Source organism: Spinacia oleracea, chromosome 5 (genome assembly GCF_020520425.1).
Source record: "Spinacia oleracea cultivar Varoflay chromosome 5, BTI_SOV_V1, whole genome shotgun sequence".
Lineage (NCBI taxonomy): Eukaryota > Viridiplantae > Streptophyta > Magnoliopsida > Caryophyllales > Amaranthaceae > Spinacia > Spinacia oleracea.
Window position 1 is genome coordinate 29,724,265 of NC_079491.1, and position 19,342 is coordinate 29,743,606.

The following is a 19,342-nucleotide window of genomic DNA, read 5'->3' on the forward strand; positions in this document are numbered from 1 at the left end:
AATTTTAAATATAAACCATAATTCCGGAAACCCTAAATTATTCATTTTTACGATCAAAAATTAATTAGTTCAATTGGTTATTTCTGGAAAAAAATTTAGGTGAGTAAGGGAATATAATTTCATGTTTAAATAGCTCATTTAAAAATTCAAGGATTAAAATTTTGATTGAATTCGTCAATTTTAATCGATCACCTAAACCAAATTTCATAAAAATCTGAAATTTAATTGTTTTGAATGGTTAAAATTGTCAGATTGGTTTATCTAAAGTATTTGAAATTTTGTTGATTGGATTCTTTCGTTAAATTTGAATATAAGTTAGCCTAAATTGATTATTTTTCATGAATTAGATTTTGTGAAATTTAATAAATCGCCCTATTTCAATTATTTTTCGTAATTTTGACGATTGGACTTGTTAAAATTATGAAATTATAATTCGTTTTTTTTTTCATCTCGGAAACAAATTGGATTTTGGTTTGTGTGGACGAGAAAACACATCGCCTTTGGGCGAGTGCTGTTGTCTGAAAGCACCCAGCGCATAGGCGAGGGCCATGGAGCAGCTTGTCGTGCGAGCTCGACAAGAAGAAAGGAAGGGCGAGCACACAACGCCAACGAGCGAGCTTAGCGAGCCAACGTGCGCTCACTCATGCGATGGAACGCTGGCGTTGTTGGTCGTGCATTGGGCTTGCGATCTGCTAGCGAGCCAACACTCGCTCGTGCCTAGCGTGGCTATGCGTGGGCTTGCGGTACGGCTTAATGTTGTTGTTGCATTTCCGCGCACGCTGCTGCTTGGATATCACAAACGATGGGTGTGGCACGAAGCCATCATCTATGTGGGCCACGCTACACAACCAAGCAACCAATTCATTGGGCCTTGCGACCTGCTACTCGTATGCTTACGAGCCGCACAACGCAGCGATGGCTGGGCGCAAGCCCATGCTTCGTTAATTGCATTATTTTGTGCACTTTTTCTTCAGTTTTAATTCAAGGCCTAATTTTTGGGATTTGGACTTATTTTTGTACATAGGAGCTAACATTGGACTTGTTTATATATATATATATAGGGTCCCCTCCAATGAGAAGATTGTTAAAATGAGAAGAATGAGAAAGAATCTGAACCGTGCAATTGAATTGATCTAACGACTACCATCTCGTGCGTATGAGACACGATTATTCAAAATAAAAACTAAACCCACTGCATTCAACCGGTCAACCCCAATCTTGACTTTTTCTCTCCTCCAACTGTCACTTCTTGCACCAACAAACATAATAATTTCATCCAAAACTTCATCAATAAAAAGAATGAAAAAGTAGCGTAAAACAACTCAAATAAAATTAAAAATTGATGACCTCTTGTTCTTTACCTACTCTGCTTTCTCCTTCTTACTTCCATGACAATAATGGAGTAAAGTTAGCTGCTAATTTTTTTTTCCATGTGATTATCTTGATTAAACAATATCAAGATAGGGTCTAGGAGGAGAGAGAAAAGTAAAATGTCATTCTTAATTAATTGGTGGAAATTGTTCACATCAAATTGAGAGTTTCACCTTTGTTGGATTTGCAAAATTTTATCAAAAGTTATAATATGTGGTATGGAAGACTGAGAGCAGGGAGAGTATGGAGATCTGAAAATTAGCTTATTTTGTATAATGAGCAAAAATAAATTGCTCATTTTGTTCAAATGAGCAAAATAATTTGCTCATTTTGTTCAAATATTTGGTGTAATGAGCAAAAAGGTTTTCAAATGAGCAAATTTTTCGAAAATGGTAATGAGCCATTGACCACCTCTTTGTCTCTTCTCCATCTCTCATTTTAGTGGGTATTTTCTCTTTCTCCTCCATGGCTTGTAAGATGTAAATCGATTGTGGAGTTTGATTTAAATACTGGAAATTTGGGGTTGGGCAAGAGTGATTTATTGATAAAACTAATTGGGTAAATGTAATTGCTGTTAGATATTTTTATGTTGAAAATTGTTTGATTGGTGTCGATTGCTATGGAACACGATGATGGTGGCATGTGGGTTGCAACAGATGGGAATACGAGTGGTTGGTGGCGGAGATGGGGGAGGGCGAGAAGGAGGAGCTTGAGAGGGTTGATGCCGTGGATGAATCCTTGAGGAGAGAGAATGGATTAGTGAGTTTTAGAATTTGGACGAGAAAGAATTACAGACTTGTTTTGTGGGTTTTTTTTTTAGCATTTTTAAATTGGGATGACTCAAGCCATCGGATCTGTTAATGCTGAACGTCTCTAATTCCTTCTCATTTGTCTCATTTTAAGTCTCCTTCTCATTTGAGTGAAAATCTATATATATATATATATATATATATATATATATATATATATATATATATATATATATATATATATATATATATATATATATATATATATATATATATATATAGAATCAGGATCCGAATCACCTCTTAAGATGAGAACTGAGAACTAATCTCAGCTCTTAGATCAATTCAATCAACGACCTACATCCCGCCGACCAAATCAATATGGTCATTTTACTTTGGATGAATGACCTCCCTTTCTATTCCTTTTTCCAGATTTTCTTTCTCTCTCTTCTTCCTTCCCGTTTTCTCTCTCTTCTTCCCCGTTTTCTCTCTCCTTCTTTAAACCCTCTCTAGTCTCTACGATTGAATGACATCCTCGATTCCTGCAAGTTTCTTACTTGTTTGCGATTTCACGTTTTTCAATTCGTCAAGTATGTATTGAATTGTTCGATTTGTTTCAGTGTTTGTACTTTTGATTTTTGATCAAATTAGGGATTATTGTTTTTCAAATTAGGGCTTTTGTCGCAGTATTTTGCGATTTCATTGTTAAAGTTAGGGTTTAGTTTTCTCGAGTTAATTAAGGTTTCATTTCAGTTTTTGCACTTTTAACTGTTAAAACTAAGGGCTTAAAACTGAACTTTTCATTTTTATTATTGATCTTGTTGTTTTGTTCTGAGTTATTCTTTGATCCTATTCATTGTTTAATCTGTATTTGTTTGTATTATTGTGATAACTTTACTAAACAATTTGTTTATTAGCTTGTATTTTAAAATTTTCGAATTGTATTAATTTTGGACTGATCTTTTACAACGGCCAAAAATTTGAGTCCAACATAGATGCTTCACCAGCACTATGGATTGATCTTGGTTTCTTGATGTATTCCTGTAAGGAGGAGCTCATTTTGGCTTACCTAAAGTACTTTAAAGTTGATCTCTCTCTGTTGAATCTTAATTTGGCCGGGGAAGGTCTGAAATTGTAGATTATATGGAGAAGGGAATATATGTATGGGCCACAGTTCCTAGTATTTTCAGTTAGTTACTAAAGAAAGGGATTGGGTTCATTTGAAATTCTATTGGGAGGATATTTTGTAATTGATTTACTTGTGTTCGTTGTAGCGAGGCTGAGATGGGCTGAGTTGCCTTATTTTTTTCTCAATTCCTCCTCCTTTGTGTGTTTAGATTGGGATGATTAGTTTGCTTTTAATTTGATCCATGATTCTCCCTTGAACATAGTGCTTTTGGTTGTTGTATGGCATGGAAACTATGGAAAATGTGAAACATTTTGATATAAAAATGAGAGCTTTATAGCTTTTCTTGACTGATGTTTTCTTGAGCTTGTTATGGTTTAGGTGACAGTCTTGTTCTCCTTAGTTGGGTCTATTTGGTGGGTCTATTTGGTGCTGCGGGATTGCTGAAGTGATAAAAAAATCCTGATGGTTCACAGACGGCTTCTCATAGTCAGCCATCTCATCTACTGTATTCAGAAACATCCTCTTGGAAAATATGAGTTGCAACCGATCCATCATCCTTTTCACTGCGCAGTATCTTGTAAGGAGCAACCTAACAACAATAAAACTTTAGCAAGGTATGCCAAACACATGAATTTGGTAGCGGGGAACTTTCCCTTGTACATGTACTTCTTAAAAGTGTATGCTACATTAATTAACTTGCCCTTAAATCATAGATTATTATCTCCCAATATGTTTGGACTTGAGATTAGTGCCACAGTTTCCACTTAAAAAGCAGTATATACAAACACCTGAAAAATCACATAACCAGCAGAAATATACAAAAATGATTGAATTCTTCAATTATTATAGTAAGAAAAAATGGGTTGATTAATATTGGCAGTCTTGTTCTCCTTAGCTAGGTCTATGATTAATGAGATCATAGGCTAAAGTATGGTACTAACTGTAAATTATCTCAACTATAATAGTAACTACATCCTCTGAACTTGTCCAAGTGCCTGGTAATTTTCTTTGAGCCTATTGTTTCTAAAAACTAAGGTATGTAGTTTAGATATTCAGAATGTTATAGTTGTTTCAGTACATGTGATTCTAGCTTCGGAGGTACTTGTTTTGTTTTTGAAGTTCCTTTGACTCTCTGGCATGTTGGCCACAGTTGACTTCTGTTAGTTTTGTTGTTTTCTTGCCGAGCTTTGGTTCTTCTCTTGGTTTTTAGAGATAGGGTTGAGGATGGTTGTTAGAGATGGAGTTGGTGATGTTCTACTTTTTAATCGATTCTATTTACTTTTACCGGTTCTTTATCTACTGTAAAATTGCACAAAACGAAAAATATGTGAATGCTTTCTAATTACCCCGAATCTATCTTTAGATAATAACCTACTAGCTCAATTGGAAGAGCATTTTGCAAAAGCGCAAAAGATGTGGGTTCGAATCCCACGTAGGTTATCTTTACTTTTTGTATCCTTTTATTCACTTTTAGTGTGAAAACATTTACTTTGACTTAGAGTTTATATGCTAATTTATCGCTTCGGACCATTTAATTGTTCATACACTTCGATGTTTTCTGATTTACTTTTGAATATTATTAGTTTACTTTTGAGTGTTTTTTATTTACTTTCCTTGTATTTCTGATAAATAATGTAACAAAATTCACAAAGTTTCTTAATCTCTTTGCTACAACACAATCACAACTCACAAGGACTGCTGTCACAACCAATCAACCATGAGATATTAGTTTACTTTATTCAGATTTAATAATCCTTACCTCTGTTGTATTAGTGTTGGACATTTACTTGTAAGTTATTATGATTTACTTTTGAGGTACTTTGATTTACTTTTAATTTTTTGTAATAACTTTCGAGTTTTTTTTTCTAATTTACTTTAGAGACAACCTATGTAGGAATCGAACCTACATCCCCTATGCATTTGCGTAGTGCTCTACCATTTGAGCTAATAGGTTTAAAGGAAGAAAAATATTGGCGCTTCATTATTATTATTATTATTAAGTTTACTTTTAAAGTGATTTAATTAACTTTTAGATTAAATTAGTTTACTTTTGGAAAACAAAACAACAAACAAGAAGTAAACTTTGTCCAGGCTACCAAAGTTGACTTACAAAACCGAACCACCAGCCCTACACAACAATCCAAGAGCCTAATGTCAGGATCCACCCTCAGTGAAGACTTACTTTGTCCCCAAATCTGACAACCAACACCCCGGCAAACCAGAAAACTCATTTACTATCAACCTATTAGAACTGGAGTACCACTTTAAAAGACAAATTAAAATAAAAACAGCTAAGTAGCATCCCAACCGTGCTGGCCAACAACTAGCCTGACCACAACCCTACACAACAATACCCCAATTTCATCCACCAACACCCACTGCACAGCGGGAACATCGGAACACAAGAAATAACACCGCATCAACCTCAAAATAGCACCCGTAACCATGTTAACCTGACCAACAACTGCATGCACCTGATCATCACCGTCAACGCAAGCAGCAGCACAACCTTGTGAACTAGCCTAGCTTATGTAAACTAACTGCAACCATAACTCACCGCACAGATAACTAGAAAACAACAAACAACATTGCAAATTTGCAATAGTGCATAACCACCAAAACTAACCAGCAAACACAATCAACTTGAGTTAACTAATTAATGTCAAAAGCATCCTACAATTTCTGCATAATAAAGAAACCGGCAACCAACAAGTAAGCAGACACCAGGCCACTGCCATTTTTCTTTACTTTGGAGTTTACATTATTTACTTTTGAGTTAGTATATCAAATTTACTTGATACCACCAGAGAATATATTTCTAGAGATTTAAGTTTTACATTTAGAGAGGTTTAGTTTACTTCTATATATAGAGATTTAATTTACTTTTAGAGACGTTTAGTTTACTTTTATAGAGATTCGGTTTACTTTTAGCGATAATAAGTTTACTTCTGCACAATTTCCGCTTACTTAAACACATTTTAATCGAGCTAAATTGTTGCACTTCTGTCAAGCTTAAATCGATCAGAAAGTTAATCAGATCATTGTATGAGAAATATATATCGTATTCAGCGATATGCGAAGTTCAAGGAAAAAATTTACAGAAATTTAAAACCTAGAAATCTTATTGAACTTTCCTCAAAAAACAAAACCAATTGAACGAAATTAGCATCTTTACCTCTATCTTTGAGAAACTTTGGAGTGAATTCACGAAATTATGGTCGAATTGACAGCAATTAGAGACGAACTTGCAAGTTTAAGCTGAAATCGCACATCAAACTTTAGGAATTAGAGAGAGCGGTGAAAACCTAATTCGAGCATCATATTGAAGTTAAAAAATAATTTTGCAATGAAACTTAAGGAAAATATAACAATCAAAATTCCATTATTATTCAGTTCACTTTTAGAGAGATTCAGTTTACTTTTAGAGAGTTTCAGTTTACTTTGAAAGAGTTTCAGTTTACTCTTACACAATTTAGTTACTCTATCTTTTTGGTTTAATTGGGTCTAACACGCCATCTTAATTAAGCCCAAAGATGCAAAATATGATGACATTTATGGAAAAGGCTCATAAGAATTCACATTCATCTTCTTCATCAATGAATTTACTTTTGAGCCTATTTAATTTAATTTTACCAAGCTACGATCTACTTATTAAATAACCAAAAGAGCTGCAATCCCTATCTTAAACAAACTGCAGGCAAGATAACCTCATCAGTCAACTGGGATTGACACGTTTTGAACAAAATCGAGCATTCCAAACCAAACCATCAGCACGTCCCCTTGCAGCAACAATGCACAGATAGCACTGCTGACAACAGCCATATAAAACATTCACAGCATTGTAGGCAGCCACATTAACACCCAACCACACACAATCCAAACATACAACAGGCCTAACACTTAACATACAAGCCAACACCCACCCCAGCTCACAGCCACCCAAAAACCACCAAAAACATCACAACTTTACTGCAATGACACATGATCAGGCCTGACTTCATGGCTGAATCAATAAGAAGTTGCCAACAACTCTAAATCCACTCCAAAAGTAAACACAACAACGACAAAAATTAAAGACACTACCAGCATAAGTAAACACAGTATCGAGTAAAAGTAAACACATTATCATCAAAAGTAAATACAACATCCACAAAAAGTAAACACAAAATCAGCAAAAGTAAACACAACATCAACAAACGAATAAGATTAGAAAACCTAATTTAACTTGTTGGAAAATAGCAGAGTACCTGATTTTTTTCTCGATTTTACAGTGTGGCAGTAAAATTTGAAGTAATTTCCCCAAATTAAACAATTAGCCTTTGATTTTTCCCCAAAACGTTGGCGAACCCCTAAATAGAAGCTGGAAATCAATGTAAAACGTTAGAAATTTTGATTTTGCGAAGAATTCAAGTGTAATTGTAGCTATTGGTTGATATATTATACCTAAATTTGCGAGAAATTATAAGCAAATTCTTCAAACTACCTTCGAAATTTGATTTGAGTGAATAATGGTGTGCCGCAAAAATTATAAGCAAATTCTTCAAATTACCTTCGAAATTTGCAGCAAAACCTTGAAGGCCTCCAAAACTTGAAGCTGCAAATTGATATCAACCATTAAATTACCGATGTACATTGATAATTTACACCTAATTAGTAATAATTTGTTGGAATTCGAAGAAAATCGAAGAGCAACGAGTTGGAAGAGAGAAATAATGTCGGGGGAGTAGAGAGAGAAAGGGCTGGCATTTGAGATTTTATGAGATTTTATGAGATTAAATCTCTTCCGTCCATTCCATCTAAATCAAACGGTTGTTAAAGGTTCTCATTATAAGAGAAGTTCTCATCTTAAGAGAGGTTCTCACCAGAACCATATATATATATATATATATATATATATATATATATATATATATATATATATATATATATATATATTAACTTGGGCTGGGCTGTGAGTTTAAATATTTAAAATTAAAAGTTTAAACGGTATTGGTTTAAGTGGGGGCCTTTTAATGAAATGATTGAAATTAATTATCATAATTAATTTTTGTTGGATAATCACTTTAACTAAATAAATATTTGATTAGAATATAATTAAGGATTAATAATTTGGACTTGATTAATATTTTAGAGCGCGTGTACATGAATGTCATTTTAATTAATCATGTAATTATGTGTAAGCTTACTTGGGCCATTCATTTTAGAATACAAATGGGTGAATGCATATTATATTACTATGAATTGCAGGTTTGCAGGTGACTAGTTTGGCCCAACTAGGACAGTTAAATACGGTATGTGAACTGTTTTATCTTTGATTGTAATTTTAAAATATGGTATGCGTACCATATAGTTTTTTTTGTAATAATTAGATTATTAATTCAAGTACTTCTAGGTAGGATTTTGAAAATTATAAGTTAGCATTTTGAATGGTTTTCAAGACGGTGCCAAGCTAACAAGGTGGAATTTGAAGATCGGATGCTTCAAGGCCAAGTCAACGATGCTATATTAGTTCACCAAATTAATTTATGCTTTTAAATATTGGTGTATGTATATTATGCATGAGTATGTTGTTTTATGTTTTGATTAAGGATTTAGTTCACTAAATAATCAAACCAACATAGAAATAACTAGGTCCAAAAAATATTGAGTTTAAAATTGCCTTCCAAATCAAGCACTCACAAAAACCTTTGAACCTAAGATAGTAGGTTTCCGCCAAAGCGAGGTGATATTTTAGTATTCCTAGATGGTAAGGCGTCCCAAAGGAGCACATTGATTGTGGTTATAACTCAAGCAATATTGGTGCATATTGTGGCAAAGGAATAAGTTATAGCATTAACTTGTTAACCAAAAGTAGTTTGGAATTACTAGCAAATGGTTTTTGCTTACCTAAAATCTTCAAAGGATTAAGACAAGCCAAAGCATACTTAAGACTTAGAGACTTTTAGGGTCTTTGATTCGTTTTATTCATTTGGACTATGCATTTATTGCATGAATGAAATATTTTAATAGCTTAAATGATTGCATGTATGCTTTTATTTCAAGTTATTAAAGTAGATAAATGTTTATTCTTTGCTATTTCATTTTGTAGAATATGAATCATAGTGCATATAATTATTCATCATCAATTTCTTTGCGTTTCGGATAATAGAACTGCAATATTTCCTCGATATATTGATAACACGTTTTTGAGAGCAATTCTCAAAAGAAAGGAGAATAAGAGCGTATTTGGATACTACATTTTATTATAGTGATCTTTATAGGTTGCTTTCAATTAAAAATTGAATGATAGACCAATTGGACCTCATATATACAAAATACTAGGTAGTTTTGGAATAATGAAGTATTGAGTAAAAGGCTCATATATTACCAATGGTTAACAACAAATTTCCTTTTGATTCAATAATGAATTAGACTCATTGGATGTAATCATTCAAAAATGAATAAAAGGAAAGGGACTTTGTAGGCATAACAAGGTTAGAAGATCAAGGAAAGAGTAAAAGCTTTTTGACTATAAGAAAAGGTGCTGGAAGGGATAGGAAACGGGAACAAAAATAAAAGAATTCAAAATTCCATTTCTACCTAAAAGTTTTTATTAAAGAGAAACGACTTAGAAAATAATCTCCTATGGTATTTAATTATTGCTTGAGGTTCTAACTTTTGTTAAGAACTCAAATTTTGGAAGCTAAGTCTGGTTAATTACCTACAAGTGAAAAATGAAGAAAAGTTATGCTACATTAGCTGTAGGGTCATCTTGCTTGTTTTAAAGTCCTTGAAAAGGCTGGAACTTAGTGAAATTATGTTCCATTAATCATCATAAACAATTTTCTGTTTGGACATAGAAAGACTCACATTCAAAGTAAACAAAAACAAAGTTGAATCTTTATTTGATTGAAATGGTCATTTTATGGGTTGAGTCATATAATTGATTAACAAACAAGCAAATCTCTTAACATTCAAACTTCAGAAGGTTCAAATCAAATATTTTGATTTGTGTTCCACATATCATTGACAATGTCATACAACCATATCAACAAGACAACATCCTAAAATTTCATGGCATGAATTTTTGGAAGTTGATCAATTTAAGACACATGGGTCTTACTTGTTGAACATGACATGGAAATGGACTATTGTTAGAAGGTTCTAGACAATTACGTTCATGGAACAAATATGAATTTTATAACTTTTCTATTTCACAAGAACTTGAAAAAATATGGCTATATTTACTCAAAAGTAAAATACATGAATGCTTCAATGCGAATCACAAAATGACATAAAATCAGCTTGGCAAGACATATAGAACATCTAGACTGGGCCAGGGTGATGTTTGCATGAGCCAAGAATGATTATCAAGATTTTTTATATGTCATTATTACAATCAAAGCTCCATAAGAATATGGTATGTCCAAATGGAAGTTCCACCACCAACGGAAGACATAGCAACTACAACGGTTACAACTGAGATCTTGTTTGGTACTATTCCAACGAAGGTGACTACGCAAATGGTGAATGTCAAGCAAAAGACAGCAGCACAGCAGAAGCAGGATTCAAGTGCTAAGGAGTAGTTGGGTCGTTTGGGTGTTCCTCCCACTTTGGTTGACATCTTTTGTTAGGTTCAGTTTAGTCGGGGGGTAACTTTTTGGGTAGTTATTAGGGTAGGGAGTTTATCAATCTTTTTCTCTTCCGTGCTGCAAGTTTTTGGTGCCATAGCCCGTATTTTGGTCTTTTGTGTACAGTTTGGTACATTATGGTGCTTTTAATATAATCTCTTCTGTTGTGCGTTAAAAAAAATTGGTGTACATTGAAGTAAGTGGTTAAATTTGGGTTTGTTTCATTCATAAATATGGAGTACTAAGATGCTAAATTTGGGTTTGTTTCATTCATAAATATGGAGTACTAAGATGCTGCTTGAGTGCTGGCTTCTGTCGTGAGATGAAGGAAGAAGTATGAAGGAATCATATTTTATAGAGGGTAGTTTAATCTTTTTGATAAAGGAACACCAAAAATGTTATTACTGAAATGCTCTCGACTCTTCCCTTATAGAATAGAAATAAATAAATTAGATGACCTAAACTTACACGGTTGGTCCGAGCTATCATTGATTTGGCTTGAAACATGCCAAGTTGATAGTGGAAATTGAAAGGGCCTTTATTTACATCGATGAGGCTGAAAAAGAGACCACCCTACTCCTACCTAACTCCAATAATTCATTTCGATGACTACACTGCCCGCAATCGCATGTAAGAATGTAAGATGTACATTTTGGACTTTGAAGGCCTTTGGCTTTAACACATAGGGAGTGCTCCATAGTCCAAACAAATATACAATCAAGTTCTTAATTGGAGCGACTCCCATTAGCATTTAGAATCTTTCATTTTGGTATTTTTCTTCTTTGAGACCCGACCGGGTGGTTGGGCCCTAGATGGATTATTTCAACTTTCACTCTTCAATTGGAACATAACAAAAGTGATCCCATTGCATACTTTATACCAATTTGGAATTTAGATACGTTGGCTTCACTACTACTCAAAATCTGTGATTTGTAAATCATCAATGTGTGTCACCCATGTGGAATGAAGTTACACAACACCTAACTTAGACTAACACCGAAATCATTCGTGAAGTTTGATATCACAATGTCATACGTAACTCTTAACAAAATGTGCTTTCGTCACATCATATTAAAAATAATGCATTGTGTGATAAATATGTTAATGACAGTATAACTATTTGCAAAAAAATAATACTCCCTCCGTCTCTTAATACTTGACCTGTTTTGACTTTTTTCACTATTCACATAATTCACTTTGACCCTATTTTATTTCTAGTATATGAAAATAAATTTTAGTGTATAATATATTGATGGCTTCATCTTAATGTATATTTTCAAAATATTAATATTTTTATAAGTTTTTTTTAACGGTTTTTTCATGAAATGCCCCCGAGGTTTGCAAAAACGCACCAAATACCCTCGCGTCTTTTGAATCACATAATATACCCCTATTTTTCCGTACTGTTCATGAGATGCACCTTCAGTTAACGGACGTTAGTCTGCCGTTAGTGGCGTTTTACTATATTGCCCTTAATACATGTTTTCGAAATAAATTTCAAAAAAAAAAAATCTCAAATTCTTTCTTTTTCTCTCTCCTCTCAGATGTTCTTCCTCTTGCTCTTTGATCGCCGGCGGCGTCCGATCTCCGCTCTCTGGTCGCCGGTGGAGGCCGATCTCTGGTCGGCTACAGTGATCCGGTGTTACGCACTTCCCTCTTCTCCCAATTCGACCCGGTCACCAAGCTCGCCCTTCGGTGCGACCGTCGATCTGTTAGCATAGGCGACAACGCCCTCGTTCTCATTTCCCTCCGGTGCCGTAACCTCATGCGCCTCAAACTCCGGGGATTCCGTGAACTCACCGACCTAGGAATCGCCTCCTTCGCTCAGAACTGTAAGTCCCTCAAAAAACTGAGTTTTTGGTGCCATGGGCCTCAGTGCTGTCTTTGAACACTGAGTTTTGCTCGAAGAAATGTCAATTAAGCGCCTCCCTGGCATTAACAACGACGGCGATTCAGAGGCGGCAGCTGAGTCCAAGAAATCGACTTAATTGTCGGCGCCGGCGATTTACAATATTTTCAATTTGGGTTTTGCGTGCTTCTAAATTTCAAGAATTCCTTTCTGGGTTTTGTTCTTCTGTTAAATTCCTCATCTGGGTTTATCTTAATTTATGTAAAAATTGTCTATTTCACTTGAATCAATACAAGCAAAAAAGTGCAAAAAGTGGGAGATGATTATATGACTTTTGTGCCACCACCAGCAATGAATGAAGCACGGAAGGTGGCACCTGCTCAACACTTCTACTACTGTTGTTTGTTTTAGCCTCCTAATTATCTCAGTAATTCCCTTTGTTTCGAATTTGCAAGTCTAGTGATTGGTGTTATTAATTTGTTTAATAGCTAAGATTGTGATTTTACTTGGTTTAAAATGCCAATTGGTACCGTTTTCCACCGTTTGGGCGGAGGAATTTGGAAAATGATGGAATGAAATTTGAATAACCGCAGCCAACCATCTCCGATCAGGCCTGAAAAAGCATCCCCCACTGTGAAATTTGAATTTGAGGAACAAATTGCGATTAACCAATCCCCTCAAATTGTTTCTGATCCATCAGATTACTTTTCCCGTATAAGATAATGAAGTAAATTCACGAGTCTATTTTGCTTGCACTTGGGAAGAGAGTTCGTTCCTCAATGGTGGCTGCTGGATTTAGATGTAGTGCCGCATTGACTAATGCACTGACCGATATGTATACCAACAGTAAAATTCAATTCAATCAATTTCTTATTGGATTTGTTGTTTGAGCATTTCAATTTTCTTTGATTATTACTTCTATTTTTGTTTTAGGTTTAACTTTTAGGTTGATTAATTTGATTAATTAGGTGAACGATTTGTGGAAATCAAATTCTGCAGTTTAAAAGCAGTTTGAGTATTTGGTGCAACTTAGTTTCAAAATAGGTGTATATTGTACAATAAGTTTATAAATAGGGGTATTCTGTGAATTATAAACACGAATTAACGGAGGACTAACGGAAGGTCGGTTTAGGGGTATTTGGTGCAAACTTGGGAAAAAATAGGGGTATATTATGTGATTCAAAAGACGCGAGGGTATTTGGTGCGTTTTTGCAAACCTCGGGGGTATTTCATGAAAAAACCGTTTTTTTAATATATAGTTAAAGAAATTGGTGGTCAAAATTGTGCATTGGCAAGCATGTCCGATCAAAACAAGTCGAGTATTAAGGGGCAGAGGGAGTAAAAACAAGAGCATTCTAAACATATGGTATGAATGTCAATGGTCATGATGATGAAACTGGTATCCACCTTTTGTAACTAGGTTGGTTTACAAATGTCAAAATGTTAAGACATAGAGGAACACGATCCCATGGAAACGGATCCATTTACCCCACGTTTTCATCATCATTTCATTTCAGGGACTTGCTGTGCCTCGTTAATTAGCATTTTAGTTACGATCTCTGTAGAGTAGCTCAGTCATTCTTAAGCTCTTGTTTATTCAATCACTGTTTAATTAAGCTTTTAATTTATTATATTAAATAGAATAAATAAGTAGTTCGTATATAGAATTGGGAAGCACATGCATGATTGCATGCACAAATGAGAGTAAATGAGTAATAATTGGGATTTGGGAGTATTTGGTACTCCAAGGAAGCTTCACCTGCTTGGCTTATTGTTATTATTACTCATTCCAGAGTTCAGAGTTCAGAGTTCCACACACAACTAATTCAATTAACTACGACTCGACTCGACTCACCTCTCTTTCTCTCACTCTCTCTCCTAATATCATCTTGCCGACACTATACGCTAAGTTAAGGACTTAAGGTTATGTTGGGCTCACCACTCACCCATTTTCATTAGTTTTATATGAGTATTATTATTATTACTTTTTGGACTTTATTTAGAATTCTGATGGGTGGTCATAAACTCTAAAACTTTAGTACACTTAAATATAAGATAATAAGATAATAAGATAACAAGCACAAAACAAGGGTATATAAATGATTATATGTATGTCCAAACAGATATTTTATATCATTAAATTGTACTCCACCACTAATAACAGGATTATTCTTTCAATAATTGTATATAGTGAAAAAGGAGGATGTGGATTGCCACACCTTTTTGCGGAAAATATACATCTTTTTCTACACACAATAAGATGATTCAATGAACCAAAATTAACTGAAAATAACTCACTTTTCTTAAATACATACAAAATTATGTGTACATCGTAAACATGCAAATCTCATGTCTAGACAAGGAATTGCAACAACTGTAATTCATATTGCATAACTTGATTCGAACATATATTCATTGATCTATATATATTCATGTAGGTACCACGTATCATAATAAGCTGATTGATTAACGTACAATATATAGATGCAAATCATGCAAATACTAGAAAACTGCCTTATGCGAATTGCACTAAATGACTCGTTTGCTACCTCTCTATATTCTATTATATCGATCGCCTCGGTCAAGATTTACTAATACGAGCAAAGTATTTTTTTTCTTAACAATACAACATCCGTCCATTCCAGTATTGCTACATGTAGTAAACTACTCCCTCCGTCCCTTAATACTCACACCGCTTTCCTTTTCGGGTCGTCATTTAATACTTGCACCGCTTCTATAAATGAATTTTTTTACCAATATTATATTATTTTCTCACACTTACCTACTAACCCACCTACACCCCTACTCCCTACAAAAAAATATTTAAAAATTCACATCCCCCACTCACCACTCTCCACCCATTACACATTTCCCACTAACTATATTAAAAAAATACCCCACTATCAACTAACACCCATTAAATTAATAAGTCAAATTTAAGTGTCTTAAACTCCGCTAATCGGTACGAGTATTAAGAGACAGAGGGAGTATATCTTAAGTTTTTACCCATTTTTTTTATTTGTATCTTTATTGGCTTTTCAAAAGGAGAAAAAAAAGAAAGTGTAGCCATCCTATAAAGCCAAAAGAGAAATGAATACACAAATTGACAATAGAAACGAATGAACGGCTCACATGCAACCCAAATGACAAGTTGCCAACCCAATCCATTCGAAATGAAAAGTAATAATAATCCTCAACGTCTTTCCTTTCTCTTTTACTCCACTTAAGTACAAGATGAATTCGGGTGCATCGTGCATAGTAAAAATAACTTTGAGTACATAGATACACTCGGGTATACCTAATAACTTTTATTGAATCACATCATACTAGTAGTAGGTGTGGAGATCAAATATAACAATTAATAATAATCATTGGATCGCATCAATAGAATTTACAAATTATGAAAACTGTGCTTATTCACTTTACCAACAATTTACCTCCAACCAAAAAGAAAGATAATCGTATGAGAGTAAAAGTTACAAGGAGCTAATTAATAGCTAAACAATAATACCAGATTTAAAAATTAAAAAAAAAAAAAAAAAAAAAAAAGTGGAAAGTAGAGATCGAACAGGAATGGCGATCGAGTTGGATGATGGATGAGTGATGAGGTAGTCCGTAATATTTAAACAGCAACATCAAGTTGACAGCTACTAGGAAGCTGAAACTTAAGAGCAGCAGATCCAAGATTAAAGGGATTATTATTATTAATATTAGTATTACCTTTATTAGCAAATGAAATGTAAGCAGGGCAATTTGCATTCAAATGATATTTGCCAGAAACCCAAGTACCAACTTTCCATTTAACTCTACCATTTATTTTAATATCCATCTTGACCAAGCCAGCATTCTGATCTTGTTGTAGAGACATCCCTAAGTAAGGGGCAATTGGAACTGTGTTACCATATAGAAAAGGAGACCATATGGTTATATCTTTATGACCTTGGTAAGTGTATGGCAACCTTGTTGGAAGTGTGATCTGCTGATTCCGATATGAAGCGTGCACGTCTAGGCGCTCGTAGTAGACACCGATGCGCTCGTTTGGGTTGCGGGAGGAAAGGGTTACTTGAAAGGTGGCTGTTAGAAGGTTTGGTGCTGTTATATTGAAGGCGTAGATGGTTGCATCTTGGAGTATAAAACGGGGCTTTGTTGGACGAAGGACAAGCCATATTATGAATACCACCAATAGGACTAGGACTATGAAGGTTAAGATGCCACCTACTACACGTCGGGCTGCATCTTTACGATCGTCGTCGTCGTGGCCACAGTCTTTTGATGTCATTTTTTGATTCAGAGAAAGAGGAAGAGAAGGCTTTTGTGATAAGTATGGAGGACCAAGATATATAGAAAAGAGAGAGAGAGAGAGAGAGTGTGTGTGTGTATTTGGCCGAGTGAGGGTGGGTGAAGTTTGTGCAGTGAGGTGTGGCGTTGTGGGATAGGATTATAGGAATGTTAGTTTCTACGCGTTAGGTGAAAGCTGAAACTCGTTCATATTGGTTTGTCGGGATATGTGAGGGGCTGGAGTAGAGCTGTCAAAAACTGACCCGACCTGAAAACCCGACCTGAACCGACCGAACCCGTAATCGACCATGACCCGAAATTACGGTGAAACAGGAAACCCGAAACCCGACCTGTACCCGACCCGAAAAAACCGGTAACCGATTTTAACCCGATGTTGTAACACCCGAACCCGGACCCGACACCCGACCCGAAAATGACCGATAACCGAACTGACCCGACCGAACAATGACCCAAACCCGATTCGATATCCGACCCGATGTCAACCCGAAACCGATTGTAACTCGATGAAACTTGCTATTGACCCGACCTGTGACAACCCGCTACCGGATTTACCCGAGTTATCAATGACACGACCAAATATTAACTTCATTGATAAATCTATTTTAATTATTTATTGCTAGATATTGAAAATTTTAACTCTAAAATAAGTTAAACAAAAATTTTTAGAATATAAAATAATTAAAATGTATAGGTTAATTATCAGACCCGAGTTTGACCTGTCCCTGAGAGTGACCCGACCTGAATTCTATTTGATCTGATTATTATCCGATCCAAACTAAGACCCGAACCCGAAAATAACTGTGTTGCAAACCGACTTAAACCCGACTCGATAAGACCCGAACCCGAAATTATCTGCTACAAACCGACTTAAACCCGACCCGATAAGACCCGAACCCGAAATCAAACCTGACCGAAATGTGACCCGACCCGAACCCGACCTGAACTCGGGATAGGAAAAAATCCGATATGACCCGACCTGAAATCGACCCGACCGAACCCGAACTAAACTCGAATGGAATATTGACCCGACATGACCCGACCTGATCATGACCCGAGACCCGAGATGACCCGACCCAAACCCGACCCGATGACCTGTTTTGACAGCTCTAGGCTGGAGTGACTATTACTAATGACTAATGACTAATGAGGTTGGAAAACGGGTATTACTACTAGGAGTAATACACCATTGTCAACATTGGACAAATCGGTATTTTCGCATAATATGTTGAAAAGTCAAACAAAGTACTAAAATATGAGTAATAATTAAAGTATTTATACAAACATTAAAAATATTTTTACATACGTTTACAATATACTATAAGGAGAAAAACTTAGAAGCCCCTCCGCACGAGGGTAAAACGTAAGTAATCACTGTTTCCAATGGGCTGTAATTGTGGGTTGTTACTAGGATTGATATACATAGGATTTACAATGAGATGACCAATATTTGCTACCAAATCTGCTGCTCTATTTGCTTCTCTTAAAACATATTGGATGTGGACACTTTCAAACAGTTGAAGAAGAATCTTGATGTCATGAACAATATTTTGGAGCTTCCAAAGGGTTTTCCAGATCTCCTTGACTGTATTAATAACTAGAAGATTGTCACATTCGATGTGTAGATCTTTGATGTTGGGCCGGAGTGCTTCTTGGATACCTTTATGTAGCGTCATATATAACTTCTGCCATATAAACTTGAGTGTTTCTTAGGTTAAAGGAAACTGCTGAAACAATTTTGCCATTGTTGTCTTTGATGATGATACCTGCCGCTGCTGAAGAGGATTTACACGAGCCATCGAAATTGAGGTTGAATGCGCCCGTGAGGGGTAGAAACCATCTTACCATGATGGGTGGGGAGATGGTTGAAGGGGTGATGGAATGTAAGTTAGTGGAAAGTGGTTTACCTCTAAGTTGATGTGAGTCCACTAGGAGTCTGAACTCCCATTCTTTATATGCATTGGAAGCTTTGAAGTAGCAGCAACGTACAAGCTGAAGTTGTGGTGTTGGAGAAGACACAGTCATTTCTCTCTTTCCAAATTTTCCAACAGAGGAAAATGAATTTATGGAGAACAGTGCGGTAACGTCTAAGGTAATCCAAGGTGACAAGAAAAGCGTCCATTGGAAATGTACAATCTAACCAATTTCTAGTTAGTCTATGAGTTCAGACATGTCTAGAGTGTTACGTTCACAGGAAAGAAATAGGTGATTAATCGATTCACTCTGAAGATTACACCTCGGGCAGCAACTAGAGGACATAATCCTCCTGTCGTAGAGAGTCACTTTTGTTGGGATGCTCTTATGGAAAATTTTCCACATAAAGATTTTAAGCTTGGGA

At 35.4% G+C, this 19,342-nt stretch overlaps 1 protein-coding gene across 1 annotated transcript; it reads right to left on the bottom strand.

Annotated features, from left to right (window-relative positions):
* Positions 1–16,058: 16,058 nt before the first annotated feature.
* Positions 16,059–17,135, bottom strand: LOC110775264 (NDR1/HIN1-like protein 1). The gene has a single exon (XM_021979870.2). It carries the CDS (start codon positions 16,985–16,987, stop codon positions 16,331–16,333), a length of 657 nt encoding a protein of 218 aa, XP_021835562.1. The 5' UTR covers positions 16,988–17,135; the 3' UTR covers positions 16,059–16,330.
* Positions 17,136–19,342: the final 2,207 nt, after the last annotated feature.